We start from the raw sequence: 17,102 nt of genomic DNA on the forward strand, positions 1-17,102 counted from the left end.
CTAGATGGACCTTTGTTGGCAAAGTAATGTCTCTGCTTTTTAATATGCTGGCTAAGTTGGTCATAATTTTCCTTCCAAGGAGTAAGCATCTTTTAATTTCATAGCTGCAGTCACCATCTGCAGTGATTTTCAGTTCAGTTCAGTTCAGTTGCTCAGTCGTGTCTGACTCTTTGTGACCCCATGAACCGCAACATGCCAGGCCTCTCTGTCCATCACCAACTCCTGGAGTCCACCCAAACCCATGTCCATCGAGTCGATGATGCCATCCAGCCATCTCATCCTCTGTTATCCCCTTCTCCTCCTGCCCTCAATCCTTCCCAGCATCAGGGTCTTTTCCAATGAGTCAGCCCTTCACATCAGGTGGCCAAAGTATTGGAGTTTCTCACGATGGTGTGATCACTCACCTAGAGCCAGACATCCTGGAATGTGAAGTCACGTGGGCCTTAGGAAGCATCACTACGAATAAAGCTAGTGGAAGTGATGGAATTCCAGTTGAGCTAATTCAAATCCTGAAAGATGACGCTGTGAAAGTGCTGCACTCAATATGCCAGCAAATATGGAAAACTCAGCAGTGGCCACAGGACTGGAAAATGTCAGTTTTCTTTCCAATCCTAAAGAAGGCAATGCCAAAGAATGCTCAAACTACCGCACAATTGCACTCATCTCACATGCTAGTAAAGTAATGCTCAAAATTCTCCAAGCCAGGCTTCAGCAATACGTGAACCGTGAACTTCCAGATGCTCAAGCTGGTTTTAGAAAAGGCAAAGGAACCAGAGATCAAATTGCCAACATCCGCTGGATCATTGAGAAAGCAAGAGAGTTCCAGAAAACCATCTATTTCTGCTTTATTGACTATGCCAAAGCCTTTGACTGTGTGGATCACAATAAACTGTGGAAAATTCTGAAAGAGATGGGCATACCAGACCACCTGACCTGCCTCTAGAGAAATCTGTATGCAGGTCAGGAAGTAACAATTAGAACTGGACATGGAACAACAGACTGGTTCCAAATAGGAAAAGGAGTACATCAAAGCTGTATATTGTCACCCTGCTTATTTAACTTATATGCAGAGTACATCATGAGAAATCCTGGGCTGGATGAAGCACAAGCTGGAATCAAGATTGCCAGGAGAAATATCAATAACCTCAGATATGCAGATGACACCACCCTTATGGCAGAAAGTGAAGAAGAACTAAAGAGCCTCTTGATGAAAGTGAAAGGGGAGAGTGAAAAAGTTGGCTTAAAGCTCAACATTCAGAAAACTAAGATCATGGCATCTGGTCCCATCACTTCATGGCAGATAAATGAGCAAACAGTAGAAACAGTGGCTGACTTTATTTTTCTGGGCTCCAAAATCACTGCATATGGTGGTTGCAGCCATGAAATTAAAAGATGCTTGCTCCTTGGAAGGAAAGTTATGACCAAACTAGACAGCATATTAAAAAGCAAAGACATTACTTTGCCAACAAAGGTCTGTCTAGTCAAGGCTATGGCTTTTCCAGTGGTCATGTATGGATGTGAGAGTTGGACTATAAAGAAAGCTGAGCACCGAAGAATTGATGCTTTTGAACTGTGGTGTTGGAGAAGACTCTTGAGAATCCCTTGGACTGCAAGGAGATCCAACCAGTCCATCCAATAGGAGATCAGTCCTGGGTGTTTATTGGAGGGACTGATGTTGCAGCGGAAACTCCAATACTTCGGCAGAGATTTTGGAGCCCCCCAAAATAAAGTCTGTCACTGTTTCCATTGTTTCCCCATCTATTTGCCATGATCTCCTGGTGTGTATTTATAATATATATTCCTTTTGTGATGAAGGAAATTAAAATGGTCTTCTATTATTTGTCTACTCCTGACAGTTTATGTGATTAATCAGTATAAATTTAATAGAGTCCTATAGAAATTGACTCCAGTCTTCAGCACATGCTCCCACATTCCCCGTGGCCAGCCAATTTCTTAATTACTGTTTAAAGGTTTCAAGGGCTCTTGTTCATGCCTTGTTGGTGGCCCTGGCAAAATGATAGAATCCTAAAAAGGTGGGACCTAAAAAAACATTTTAACCTCCATTATCTACAGCTGAGGAAAGTGAGTCCAGAGAGGAGAAAGAGTTCCCGGAGTCATACAGTGGATGAATCAGTAGTGGTTAGAAGCTCATCCCGGGGTATTCCTGCACTGCTTCCTTGTTCAAGTTAGTGTGCCTGTCTTCCCTCTCTAGGCCGCCTCCCATCTTTCCAAAATCTAGTTTCTCCACTCCAAGAAAAACAGTAAAAACAGCAACAACCATATCAATGGTAACAAAAAGTAACATTTGATGCGTGCCTTCTATGGACTAGGAACACATTCACACGCATTGTTTCATTTAATTTTCTCTACTATATACATGGCATCACTGACTCCATAGACATGAGTTTGAGCAAGTTCCAGGAGTTGGTGATGGACAGGGAAGCCTGTGTGCTGCAGTCCATGGGGTTGCAAAGAGTCGGATATAACTTAGCGACTGAACTGAACTGAACTATAACAGTGGACACACACACACACAGTCACATATCTCACAGAAAAGGAAACTGACTACTAAAGTGTCCAGTAACAAATTGTGTCAAGTAATACAAATAGGATTAATGTGTGTGGGGAAGAAGGATTTCAACTTGAAAAGATCTCCCTGCCAAAGTCCTCAGATCTTTCTGTATTTTCCCTAGAACCCTGAGATGGTCAGCGATGATATACTCAGATATATTTTGAGTATGTGTCTTCCCAACAGAAGGAAGCACATGGAAGAAGAACTGCATTCACTGATGTTTGACATCAGCTGGAAAGCACATGAGTGGCTTGCACGTATCAAATTATCCATTCTATTAAAACAAAGATTTCCCAAAATGCAGGAGCTAGAAATTTGATTTGGGGCTTCACATTACATACCTCTATCAAATGACAAAAGTAAAACAACTATAATTTGTTTCCTACTGTGGCTGAACAGAATGTGGCAGATTGTTTATTGTCCTGGTGTCTATCTTCCTACTCTTGTTCACATGCTCCGAGTTCACCAGAAGAACAGTCACTCTTCCCCTTGACTTGGCAGCCAGACACAAAGAAATTGTCACCATGAAAGGGAGGTTACTGGTCACTATTAATATTTGTGTGATTTTTGTGATTTTAAATTAGTTCATGAAGAAACACACTAGGTCACTCATTTTTAAAAAAGCAAAAACAAACAAAAAACCATAAACAAAAGAAACCCCTCAGTCTTCACTCTCTAGCTCAAAGTGTCTCCATTCATTTAACTTTTCATTTTTAAGTCCTGCTTTCTAATTTTTAAATTATATTGCCTTTCTTTCATTTCTCATCAAACACTTCATAACTCAAAATTTGTAGAATCTAAAACCTGATAAAAAGCCAATCTTAGACCTAATATTTGCTGAGTGACTGAAACAGAGTAAGAATAAAAATCTCTTTCGATTGGACTTGTTTAAAGCCTCCAGGTCTGCCTTACTGACATGTGCCCAGACTCCTGACAGCTAAAAGGCATCTCTCCTCTCACGTGTAGGTCTGACTTTTCTTCCCCAGCAATGTGCTACTTTGGAAAGGATCTTCTGCTAAAGAAATATCACACATGTAATAGAATTTCATTTATAGGGAATCAGAAGCCCTGATTCTGTCACAAAACCACTTTATGACATGAACCAACCCCCTGTATCTTAGCTTCCTCTTCTCCAGATGATGGATGAAGTTTGAGACCAGGTGATTTTAAAAGTTCGGCAGAGTTGACAGATACAAGTACCACTGTTTCCCATGTCTAAAAAGTCAGTTTCACAATCAAGTTTCCAGAAATATACAACAAATACATTGAGACACATTTAGAAGTTGCCTCATAATTTAGCCTGATGAATCTTGAGCAAAGTAGCAGAACATTTTCTAGAAAGGTGCAGTGGGAAACAGACTTAGAGGGGCTGTGGATTTACAATATTCAGCTAGATTCCACCTTAGAAAGCATTAGTCACTCAGCCTTGTCTGACTCTTTGCGATCCCATGGACTATAGCCCACCAGGCTCCTCTGTCTGTAGAATTCTTCAGGCAAGAATACTGGAGTGGATAGCCATTCCCTTCTCCAGGGCATCTTCTTGACCCAGCTATTGAACCCAGGTCTCAATTCATTGCAGATGAATTCTTTACTGTCTGAGCCTACCAGGGAAGCCATCCACTTCAGAATGAGCTGTTATATCATTTATTAAGACTGATTTTCTTTAAAAGGAAGATTTTAATTGGCTATAAGATGAACAATAATGGAAGATGACAGAAAGGTACTATACTGTCATCATTAATCCATCATTTTTCTATCAGACTCAGACATAGCCTCAGAGTCCTTCTAAACATAGTTGCTCAATGCAGCCTTCAGTCAATAATCAGAGTTTGCAAAAATGTTTAAATCTATCTGACATTTCTGAAACCCTCCTTCTGAGATCCCAGATTTAGTAAGCCCTTGCTTTTTGCTTCGTTATGATTTATGTTTAACGAAGCAACTCTTTGCTCTCAGTGGAAATGCCATATGTTTGGCTTCTCGGGCAGCCCGAGGCTAAATAGAATCCAACTATAATTTCTGTTCTTACCTGTCGCAAATCATACACACTTAAGACAATGGAGAGAACAGACAAGATGATGATGGCCACTGAGTATTCGACGTAACCTTGAGACAGCCACAAAGTGAGGGTAAAGACTTGAAACACGTAGAATGGATTTAAAACCTGCAGGTATGAAAAGAGATTGTGGGTCACCTGCATGGACCTTAGTGGTAGTCAAGATGATGTCATTTCTTTATAGGATTTTTTCTTTCATTTTTGCAACATAGAACAACAGAATTCACTTAGAGCTCCATTAATTTCAGTAGAGACAGTGTCAAGCTCATAGAATGTGATATGGTAGAAGCGAATTTATTTTAGGCATTCAGAACCATGCTCACAAATTGATCTTTCTTATTTATTTTGAACTTTCAAAAATATTTGACCAATAACAAAACCTAATAGTTTACCTTTTTAAACAGATGTACCCACATTAGAGGAGAAACATGATTCAGACTCTTTTAAAAACAAATTTCAATTCTGAACTTTGTATTGCAGGTTTCTTTTTCATGTAATCACATGCGACAGATGTAGTCAAGTTGTGCAATGAAAATGAAAGATTAATACTCTCATGTCACAGGTCTTAGCAAGATCCTCTGAGAGCATGGATCTTCTCTTAAACAAGGAGGGATAGTCTTACTCAGGAAAGAGAAAAGTCTTATTCAAAGTTGCAGTGAGAATTATGTGCAGAAGGTATCACCAGTTTCAAGCAGGTATTTTTGGTCTCTTAATAGTATCTTGGACTTTTTTTGTTCCCTCAATTGTCCCCATTTTAGTCCTGCTGACTTTACTATTAATAATAATAGCAGAGAGGGCAAACCTCAGGGAGCTAGAGAAGGTCACATGACCTACACACTTAGCTTGAATTAAAGACCCCTTCTGAGCAGGGCAAAGATTTTTTTTTCTTGGTAAAGTGCTCTTTATAATTATTATGAATTAGACGAAATATTACCTAAAATCAGTGCTGTTCTTTCTTACCTCTATCTTCTATAATTTTCTAATATATTAAATAAATTTCTACCTTAGTCCTAAAAATAAACTGAGTAAAAATACACTGGTTCATAAGTTAATAGGATATAACTTAGAAGTTTCTGAAACCCTTGGCTGTATTTGGTCGGTTAAGAAAGCTTGCGTTCCTTAACTTTTTTATTATTTCCGTTGCAACATGCTTTTCTTACAAATTATAGCTCTTCTGTCTGTTTGGCATAAAATGCTTTAATTGTAAATTATGCATTTCTAGTAATACAACTTTGAGTTTGTATAAACTCAGTAGAAAATTGGTTAAAACTTCTTGTAGAAGAAACAAAACCCTCCTAATTAATTTAGTTGTCTTATTCAATATTCTTTTGAAACCAAATGTAAAGACATAGTTTTTCTTGTTATTTTTTCCACTAAAGACCTAATAAGTAAGTGTCAGGAAATATTAGTAGTCTTTTCAAAGTAGACTAAATAGACACTTGAAAGAGTCTTTGGTAATTTGAAAATGTACTTGAATAAGAAGTTTTAAAAGCAATCTGCTTTTTAATAGTAGGAGAGATTGTGCTTATGTGGAGGCATGGGATACAGAGGAAATCTCAGTACCTTCCGATCAATTTTTCTGTGGACCTAAGACTGTTCTAAACAAAAAAGTCTAATAAAAAACTGTTTTAAAAAAAATGGCCATGTAAAAACCAAAATGACCATCTTTGTGGATTAGAAATAGACTGGAAACATGTAGCACTGAGTGAGGACAGATTGATCAGTCTGTTAGGTTTTATACAAAGAGAGGAGATCAATGGCTAGGAGCTCAATGCTAGGGTGAATAAGTATCCCACAAATGGCAGGAGACATAAGCAGGCTTGCTAAAGATAACAGCAATAGCCCCTGGACTTGCGCTGCCCCAGCACAGAGGCTGAGAAAAGTCACAACCAGCCAGGGTTCACCAGCAGCAGAGGGCGGAACAGGAGAGACAAGTTTGTGGTGCTGCTGTGACTTTGGCCAAGCACCAAGCTGACCTGCATCCACCAGATCCACGATGGACAGAGCACAAACCTCCAATACAGACTCCAGTTCTGAACTTAGGACCCATGGTGACCAGTATGACCCAAAGAAGGAAAGTGAGCACAGAGTGAGGGATAAATGGAGGAAGGAAAGTCCCACCCAAGCTGAGCTTACTAAAATAAATAGATAAGCTCCACAGCATACAGAGAAAATATTCTAAAACCAACAAGAACACTAAAAAAGGAAGAAGTCACTATCAAGAAAATGGATATAATAGAGTGATAGAACAATACAAAAAAAGATCAAATAATACTTTTTAAATCCTCAAAGAGATCATGAAATGATAACAATCCTTCCCCCTCCCGACTACAGCCATCATCAAAAAACTGAAGAAAACAAAGAGGAGACTATGAAATGAAAATCTGTCCCTCACACTGGGAAGGAATTTCTTAAAGCATATTTGAATTTAGAACAAGTGATTATTGAAAAGGACCAGTTAGAAATCCTGGAATAAAAAAAATGTATTTATTGAAATAATAATAAAAAAGAAAACCTCAATAGACAGGAAAAGTAGAAACTAAAGTCAATGGGAATAACCAAAGAACGTTGCACAAAATACAGATTTTTGTCCTTGTCAAAGTATCCATGTTTTTAAGATTTCCCTAAGTGCTAGAAATGAAAAAAGGAAAAAAAAACAGTAGTTTATTTTTAAAAACAAATGAAAACAGTTACCTGTTTAACAAGCAGCTTCCATATGGGTTGGACTTCAACCTCAATGGCATTTGGCCCGCATGCTAATCTTCTGTAGAAGATTGATCATCTATTAGTGTCACACCAACATGCTTAGCAATAAGTGAGTACAGGCGACACTAAGCAGAAGTCCCTTCTCTACCCTCAAGGGACTTTGTGCTTTCAATTAAAAATTAATATGCCAATCTCAAAATACTACTGTATTTGTAAATGAAAGCACATGGTGGACAAGTTGTTTTTCTGTTAAATATACCTTAAGTACAGTATAACTCATGAATCAAAATGAAGTTAGAAAGGCATTTTGAGCTTTTTTTAAAAAAAGAATTTGATTATATTCTAAGAGCAGCTAAAAAGAAACAGATATGACAATGTTCCTAGAATTCTCAGGAATTCTAGATTGCCCTTGCTGTTGGATATCGTATCTGTCTTACCTTGTTATCTCTAGCACCTAGAGAACTTTAGTTTATGAACTCAATGAATACATGAAGGAATGAACCAATGAACTGGAAGATGGTATATGGCTTCATGGCTAACACTTTGTAAATTACATGTGCGTTACAATAAGAAGCCCTAAAGGAGGAATAAATCAGGAGGTTGAGATTAACATATACATACTACTATATATAAAATAAGAAATCAACAAGGACCTACTGTGTAGCACACAAAGCTCTACTTGATATTCTGTAATAACCTATCTGGGGAAAGAATCTGAAAAAGAAAGAATATATGTACATATATAACTGAATCACTTTGCTGTAATCACCTGAAACTAACATAGCATTGTAAATCAACTGTACTCCAATATAAAATAAAAGTTAAATTAAAAATAATTTTAAAAACAAAAGAAAGAACTGATATTCTCACTTTGCCAGTGGGAAGAACTATTCAATGTGGGTATTTTGACAAAGGTGCACATATCTAATATGAATCATGACAATGTAACTTTTAAGCAGAGGTGACAGTGTCAGAAACAGCATTTAACCATTTGTATACATTTTCCCTGTGAGATTTTATATTATCATCATTATTATAAAGAAAACTGAAGTTCAGAGAAACTAAGTAACTTTCCCAGAGTCTTAGACCGAGAAAGCAGCAGAGCCAGGCTTCCCACCATGGGCTCTATGACTCCACTTTACTCTCCCTCAGTAAAGATGGATGTGAAAATCTGCCTGATGGACCTTTGGTCTATGACAGAAAGCTGAGTCCAGGTTTGTCTGACTTCTAAACCATGCTATTCCAAATGCAATTATCACTTGCAAGGGATTGCAAGGACTCAAACCAAGGTCTTCTGACTCCATGTATGAAAACACTGTGGTTCAGAGATGTTGAGAAACAGTGAGGTCAAACAGCATATACTACTATAAGGGATTTCAGAAGTCCCTAAGTCTCACATTGAGAAAGGACTCAAGCCACTTTAGTGGTTAAAATCCTTTTCTAAAAGCCATCAAAATTACCTGTTGTTGGCAAGTATTCAGAACTTCCCAGAATCCTGAATTTGGTTTTCTCTCTCTCTCCTTGGAATACTCTCCCCACACCCCTCACTTTGTTAAAGTCTGCTTAGCCTTTGAGAGCTAAATCTGATAATAGAACCTGGTGGTGATATGGATAGAGTAGGATAATCAAACAGTTTAGAAATCCCACTAGGGGATTATAGATAGAGAGGGAAATTTAGGGGGCATCAGGAGACAACTGTAAGTTAATATCACTTGAGAAAGCAATCCAGACATTGTAAATAAAGCAGGCTTGCTTAATAACAAAACTATACAAGTCAATGGTACCTGCATCTTGCTGGTTGAGGTAAGCAAGTTAATGATCCCATATATATGGAGAAATGACATTCTAAAGTACAAGAACCTCTTTATACTGAAACCTGAGATAATTTACTATATTTTAGCATACGTTACCACTTTTCTAGGCTTCCCTCATAGCTCAGTTGGTAAAGAATCTGCCTGCAGTGCAGGAGACCTGGGTTTGATTCCTGGGTTGGGAAGATATCCTTGAGAAGGAAATGGCAACCCACTCTAGTATTCTTGCCTGGAGAATCCCATGGATAGAGGAGCCTGGCAGGCTATGGTCCTTGGGGCCGCAAGAGTCGGACATGACTTAGTGACTAAACCACCACCACCACCGCCTTTCTACCGATTTGAATAGCTCCATGACAGTCTGGGTTTGACTGTGGAGGGTCTAGAAGACTCCCCCACCTGATATGGAAAAGGAGCTGATGATGGAAGCCTGATGTCTACTCAAGGATGAGGAACAAGGTGGTCTTCTCCCCCTCCCTACTTTCCCTTTGATTATAAAAAACATAGCCCACTAAGTTCTTAGGTAGAGTCCTCTTCCCTGTCCACTTGTATCCTTCACAAGTGTCCTATACTAATAACTCACTCTTATCTATCACTTTGCCTCTCACCGAATTCTTTCTTGGCCAAGACATAATGAGGTTGAACTCCACCAAGCTCTGAAATGTATTCTGTGGTTTCAGGGTTAAGAAATTTGAGATTCAACAGACTTGGGTACTGCTAAACCTTTGTACTTGTTGCTCCTTCTATCTGGAACCAGTTTCTCCCACAACTTTGCATGGCTCATGCCCTCATTTCATTCAGGCCTCTGTTTAAATGACATCTTCTTATTGGAGGCTTTTCTCCAATTCCATTTAAAATAGCTACCCTGACCACCAAATCAGATTATCTTTATCTCTTTAACCTAGTTCATTTTTTCTTATAGACTGTTTGATAATCTGAAGTTATATCTTATCTTTTACATGTTAATCGGCATGCAAACAATAGACTGTATCTTCCACTGTTATATAAGCATCTGGAGGTCACTGGTATATTCTGAATGTCTAAAGCAGGGCCTAATTCATAGGATGCACTGAGGAATGATTTGTTAAATGAGTGAATGGATGAATGAGGTGTGAGCCTTGGTTCTCTTACCTATAAAATGGGTCGATAATACCTGTCTAATAAAATTGCTATTAGTAGCAAAAGATACGGAGAAGGCAATGGCACCCCACTCCAGTACTCTTGCCTGGAAAATCCCATGGATGGAGGAGCCTGGTAGGCTGCAGTCCATGGGGTCGCTAAGAGTCGGACATGATTGAGCGACCTCACTTTCACTTTTCACTTTCATGCATTGGAGAAGAAAATGGCAACCCACTCCAGTGTTCTTGCCTGGAGAATCCCAGGGATGGCGGAGCCTGCTGGGCTGCCATCTATGGGGTCGCACAGAGTCGGACACGACTGAGGTGACTTAGCAGCAGCAGCAAAAGATATAAATAAATAAACATTTAGCACAAGTGCCTAAAACATGTGCCATGCTCAGTCATGTTTGACTCTTTGCTACCCCATGGATTGTAGTCTGCCAGGCTCCTCTGTCCATGGAATTGTCCAGGCAAAGAATACTGGATTGGGTTGCAATTTCTTCCTCCAGGCGATCTTCCCCACCCAGGGATTGAATCTGTGTCTGTTGTATCTCCTACATTGGTGGGTGGATTCTTTACCACTGCACCACCTGGGAAATCCACCTAGAACATGACAAGTCCTTAATAAGTAACAACTATATTCGACATAGTCTTCATTCCTGTAAGTATTAATTGAGTATTAGTTAATTAATTATTAATTAAGTATTTTTCTTGTCCCCAATAACCCTTCACTTCTTAGTAACCTCTTTCAATTGTAACATATAGTTACATGTCTTTCACCTTGAATTTCCTAGGCTCTATTTAATGGCAGAGAGGGAGCTTTCTCAGCTCTATTTTTCTGACATCTAGGGCACAGTATCTGTCACAGAGAATGTTCCCTAAATATTGGAATTAATTAATAAGGACCTTTCTGAACCATGACTAGAATACTGTCTCCCCTAACAAGGCTGTAAACCCAGTTTACAGAACGATACCAGCACACAGGCTGTAGAAGTCAGTTTAGAAAGAAGCAAGCCAAGTGCCCTATGACCTTTTTCTTTGTCAGGTGAGATGGTTTCTAATGTTACCATTAAGGGAGAGGTGCCCAGCTCTTATGAGAACTGAGATCCAGTAGGTTCATACTGGCCTGTGATGATTCTCTTTAGGGAAAGATCATCTGGAAAATGTGAATAAAAAATATTGCCTGTCATGTCAGTAAATAAAAGATGTTGTAGCCATTTGACCATCACATTGCCACAGCCACCTTGAAGTTTCATCCTGAGGGAACTCAGGATAGAGACTGGATGCCTGCCATCTAGAGGGTTACAGTCTGTAGGATCGCAAAGAGTGGCACACAACTGAAATGACTTAGCACACCATACAGCAGTCAACAGCTGCAGCCACCTCCGATGGTGCACGCTGAGGAGAGACAGGACGATAAAACACCGGATACTGGCTCAGATAGCTAATGTTCATACCAAAGCAATCATTTCAGTGAGCCCAGATTCTTGCATCTTCCCATACATAGAAAAGCACTACCTTCTTAAACTTGAGACCTCTGGTTTTCTTCAATTAACAGTAATCTGAAGTTTTGACTCCCTGGTCTTTGTTGCAGAAATTCCTGTACATCCTGGCTCCTCAACCCCGTTGCCTCTTTGAAGCAGTCCCTCAGAGTGATCTGAGAGTCCTGTCTCACTGGCTTAAAGTCCCCAGAATGTCTGCCAAATAAAACCTGATTCTCAACTTTTATGTTGTGTCAGACAACAACCATGTTTGAATCACAGACTGGCATGCCCCTTGATGCTTCACCTTTTCCACGATCTCTTGCCAAAAAGTATTTTGTGGTTAGAGATCATGTACCCATCTCCATCTCAGCATGAACCACATAGAATTTTCAGGTATATTGACTACTGGTTGAAAACCAGAAGAAGAAATACGAGGTTTGAGCTGGGTCACATTAGCAAAGTTCCAAGGAACAAAGGAGATGACATTCCCTGACTTTAAAAATCTGATGAGCTGGCAGGGAAAGGAAGCCCTAGAACAATTCCAGGTGGCCTCACGAAACTCACTAGTCTGAATGAAATTAAGTAGACTTGCCTAATATTCAGAACCATTCATTAGGGGAATAATTTCTTTGGATGTAGAAGATCTCTCTTCAAAAGAGATTGAAGGGTTTCTTAACAGGGAAGTTATGAAGGCATTTCTGCACTGGCTATGGGCTATGCTTGAAGAAGCACTGAGATTTCTTGCAACCATGAGATATTAGTAAATGTGCTGAAAGTTATTTATTTCTTAAAAACCAAGCGTGAATGACTAGGAATATTTTCTTTGGCAATGGTCTATATCTCTCTTCAATATGATTATTTGTTCATTCATTCATTTGTCAATTTATTCACCAAATAATTGTTGAGAATATGTTGTCTGCTGGGCCCTTTAGACTCCAGATGGTGAAGACTAGGCTGAGAGTCGTCAAAGAGGCAGGAGGACCATGTCAGAATCACTGGTGAGAATTTTCAAACTTCATATAATCACTCCACTTCCATTCTGATAAGCCATCAATAGCATCCTTGGCAGGGAGGGAGGTCTAAGGTTGGAAAACCAAAGAGTTAATACTAAGCCAGGGGATTCTGGCATGACCCATTTCCATGAAATTTGGAATTTTTAGGGAGCAGCTTTATTAGTGTTTGAAAAAAAGTTCCCAGGTGATTCTGCTAGTTAATCCCTCACTCTCCTAATGGAGACCTGAGAAGGAAAGGAGACCTGAGAAATTCACAGATGCAGAGAAATGGCATCCAGTTGCTGGCCTACATTTGGGTATGTTGTAGAGTATAACAGGTATGTTAATCTTTGAGCCCTCCCATTTTAAAATAATAATACAAGCAAGAGTAGTATGTTTTGAGAAATTGCTTTCAGGGGAAAAAATTCCCTATTTTAGCAGTGCAGAGCCTGCTTCTATACTTTATAATTTATACAGAGAACATTCGTTTTACAAATGACAAAAGTCATTTTATTTTTCACATTAGTCTTCATCTGTGACCTGTTCCTTTCTTTCATTTCCTAAAGCACGTTTCTAGATAACCTCAGGGAAAGTCAAGTTCTTGCAGAGTTTCATGCCCTTTATGTGAGCTAATTGAGGTGCTGCTCATCAGCTTTTGTGAGGACATGCACAGAGCATTCCCAGGCATGAAGATCCAGAGCACAGAGGACCATGAGGGCATCTAAAAGGAGGTGGGGGTGGAGAAATCCCAGGAACTATCTCACCAGGGAGACTCGGGTCTTAGGCTTACTTGTGCTTTCATAATGTTTTGCTCTGAAACAAAGCATTGGAGTTAAGTGATTTTATACTTTCAGTGGACCCAGAGCCATAGAAACATGCGTTTTATTTTTAAGTATGTTACTGACTTCTAATCTAATGCTAAGATTTGAGACAACCTCATTGGCTTCCAGAACAATGAGTGAAGCCTGTCTCTTCCACTCCGATCAAGTCTTCCTTGTTCTTTTCCAAAGAACTGATCTGATGGACAAGTGTCTACACTTGGGTTGTATTTCTAAAGATGGAGATTTCCAAGAGGATAAAGGTCATGGTATATAGATATGATTTCTTTTCTGACTTTGGCTTCCCACAAGACCTGAGGAGTAAAAGGGTAGGATTTCTTAGCAGCCCCGATCTCTCTCTCCCCTACCTTCCCCTTGCTTATCTTTTTTTCTCTCTATTCTCTGGGAAAAGCTTCTATCAGCTTGGAGCTGAGCACTGAAGGCAAACCCATCCTCTTTTGCTGCTGTCCACTCAGATTTCTTTCCTCGGGTACTAACAAGCATGCCTTTTTTCTCAGTTGTGTGACAAGTGTTGAGAATTAAGTTTGGTCCTACAGAATCACCAAGCCAATTGTGAATACCACTCCACAGCTCCACATTCAGTGATGTCACACTGGAATCAGCCATGGTTGGAGTATCCCTATTATAGAAATTGGTAAACCCTGTCCATCAAAGCTTTTTTTTTCCCCTTCCAGAGTTCTGGGATACCAACAAGGTGAGTGGTCTGGAGCTAACCCCCAGTTAGGAGGTACCTGGATCTCTTCTGCTAGAAAGTTCTTATGTTTCCAGGAGGCTAAACAGAGGAGACAGGGACAGGGAGGGCTGAGTGAGGAGATGAAGTGTCACTCAACTGAAAAAAACTGTTCTAATAGGAAGACAACTTGGATGGATGGGGGATGAAGTAGGTGTGTTTTTTCACAGGGCTCTGTGTCCATGAAGTAAGAGAATTACTCCAAGTGTCTGTAGACCTGCCTAGGACAGTCACTAAGATGCAAGTTGTGTTCAGTTCATGGATGAGTGAAGGTGAGAGCAGGGAACCTTCTGGAATAATTTTCCTGCTTTCCTCTTGATGGCTTCCCTGGTGGCTCAGACGGTAAAGGATCCACCAATTATGCAGGAGACCCAGTTTCAATCCTCTTGATACCCTCTGACAGTTTCTCTCCAGGGTAAGTGTGTCACTCCTGATGTCTTCATTTGCTTTTTGCTACTGAAAAGTGAGAACTATGTTCATCTTTGCATTTTCTCTCTTTTCCTGGCTGCTAGGAAGACTGAAAGAGGAGGTTGTATTTTTTGATGACTTTTCATGATCAGAAATTTTTGTGTATCCCTCTTTATTTATTTCTTATATTGGGTCCTTGCTTTTCATGCAAACAAGCTCAAATTCATTGAGGAAACTGTTAAGCTATCACTCAACCAACCAATCCATCATATTTAATTTTTGAAAAAAGTGTTTAGTCTTACATTAAAAAAATAGAAGGGAAAATTTGTGGATGGGTGAGGAATGCTCCATATTTTATTTTCTCTCTTTACTCTCCAAATGGAAAAACTCACAAAATAAAATATGACTGTATATTTCTAAATAGATTATCTCCTCTATTCTTCATATTTGGGAAACTATATACTTTATCTTGCTTATTAGATTGTCAAGTTCTTTATTGTGTGGACCAAATTTAAATTTAATTATGTATGATGTTTATTAAAGCTTGGCACCTGATAAATAAATAAACGTGAGGTAGCTATATGGATGGGAAATCTGGGGAAACGGTTTCTTAGGCAGAGTATATCTATATTCATCAACTAGATTTTCTAAATAGATCAATCCTTTAAATGTCTTGTGCTTATTGCTAGGAAAGCAATGTGTTTTTAATGACTTTGAAAACTTTTTGTACTTCAGTACTTAAGCATTGTGTCTGAAATCTTATACAATGATACTGTGTTTCTAAGGCATTTTGGAATATTGTCAGAATCTAGATTCCCAGTTCATTTTTCATAGTGTTCAAACAGAGGGAAAACTTGAAAACAATAATAGATCAATAAGTCACAGGCTTGGTGTGAATACAAATCATGGAGATGCTTGCTAAAAATCCTGTTTTTCTCTCACCACCACCCTAGCTTCCACTTACTAAATCAGAATTATGGAGAAGAACCCAAGAACCTGTATTTTAAGGACTGAATTGCTCCTTCACTTGAGAATTTGTGTTTCTGACCAAGTGTGAAGAAGATCAGGCAAATCTTTCTTCTCATCCCTAAAACTGGGCAAGAAATATAGGGTATTATTAAGATTCTTGGGAAAACTTGTAATGGTTTACTTTCAGAGTCACCAGGATTCACCATTTTAAATTACAGATGAGTGAAGCAGGGACTCTAGGTCACTGTGAGTTAATGAGAAGCCTAAGCATTTCCTGTACTACTATTATCCTATCATTTCCTAACCTATGTGCCTTTATAGATCTCATTCTCACAACTGTACCTCTATTCTTTGTCTCTCTTTCCCACCAGTCAGTTAATGTCTCTTGGACCATGACTAAGTCTTATTTATCTTTAGATCCCTAGTGCCTTGCAAAATGCCTGGCATATTAGAGGAATTTAGTTCACAGATCAATGAACACATTTATTTATTCATTCCTTCCACACAAGTCTATTGAGTTTCTACCATGAATCAGGCACTGTTCTAGATTCTGTAACTAATAGTGATGAATGACATAATTAACTGAGCAAACAAAATCCTCATCTCCAGGGCCAGTTCTCCTAGTAAAATGCAATCATTATATTGTCTTTCTGTCTCTCAGAGGACCTGGAGGATTAAGATGCTGATGTTTATGAAATGACTCAAGTTTTTTTGAGGAAAGAAAAGAGACAACACAGAGAATACTGTTCTATAATCCTGAGAGAAAAGATCAAATGTTATTTGATTGCATTGTTCTTTTAGTCTTCCCTTTTTAATAAGTATGCCTACAATGAGAATAATTTAGAACACTCTGATGCCAGTAAATGAACTAGGGTTATGTGTGGTTGATGTACCTTATGCCAACAATTCACTCATCCTCAGCCATGCAACATTTCCATTTATGCTACCAAAATTTTCTCTGGAGTACCCCAAACCCTACCTGATCTCTTGTTCTTCAGTGGTAAGACCCAGTCCAAACGTGTGATGGATGTCATAGCAGCTATTGCTATCTTCCAGCAACCTAGGATGTGGTCAGGACAGGAATCGTATTTCAGTTCATGCTACTCAACAAATCAGTGTTCTTCTCTTACATTCTGATGAGTGCTGAGGAAAAAAGTCAGACTTACCCAACTTTCTGAAACTTCTTCTCCAAGTTGTTCCAAACATACCTGATTTTCTGCACTTGGATACATCGCAACTGCAAGTACAAATGTGATAGAACAGAAAAGTGAAAAGAAAGTAAAACCACTCAATTGTGTCTGTTTGTGACCTTCCCAACCCAGGGATCAAACCCAGGTCTTCCACATTGCAGGTGGATTCTTTATCAACTGAGCTACCAGGGAAGCCCTGATAGAACAGATATCATTCACAAAGTAAAGCCCAT

At 39.2% G+C, this 17,102-nt stretch overlaps 1 protein-coding gene across 1 annotated transcript in view; it reads right to left on the bottom strand.

Annotated features, from left to right (window-relative positions):
• ATP13A5 (ATPase 13A5) overlaps window positions 1–17,102 on the bottom strand; it is a 123,850-nt gene that overhangs the window by 87,252 nt on the left and 19,496 nt on the right. The window contains exons 4-7 of the mRNA XM_081573656.1: window positions 16,846–16,916; window positions 16,659–16,739; window positions 7,320–7,389; window positions 4,599–4,733 (exon numbers count right to left, since the gene is read on the bottom strand). Of these exons, the coding sequence (XP_081429782.1) occupies window positions 4,599–4,733; window positions 7,320–7,389; window positions 16,659–16,739; window positions 16,846–16,916 (357 nt within the window). The remainder of the gene's footprint in view (window positions 1–4,598; window positions 4,734–7,319; window positions 7,390–16,658; window positions 16,740–16,845; window positions 16,917–17,102) is intronic.

The sequence above is a fragment of the Giraffa tippelskirchi genome, chromosome 2 (assembly GCF_054371585.1).
Source record: "Giraffa tippelskirchi isolate mGirTip1 chromosome 2, T2T-mGirTip1v1.2.pri, whole genome shotgun sequence".
Lineage (NCBI taxonomy): Eukaryota > Metazoa > Chordata > Mammalia > Artiodactyla > Giraffidae > Giraffa > Giraffa tippelskirchi.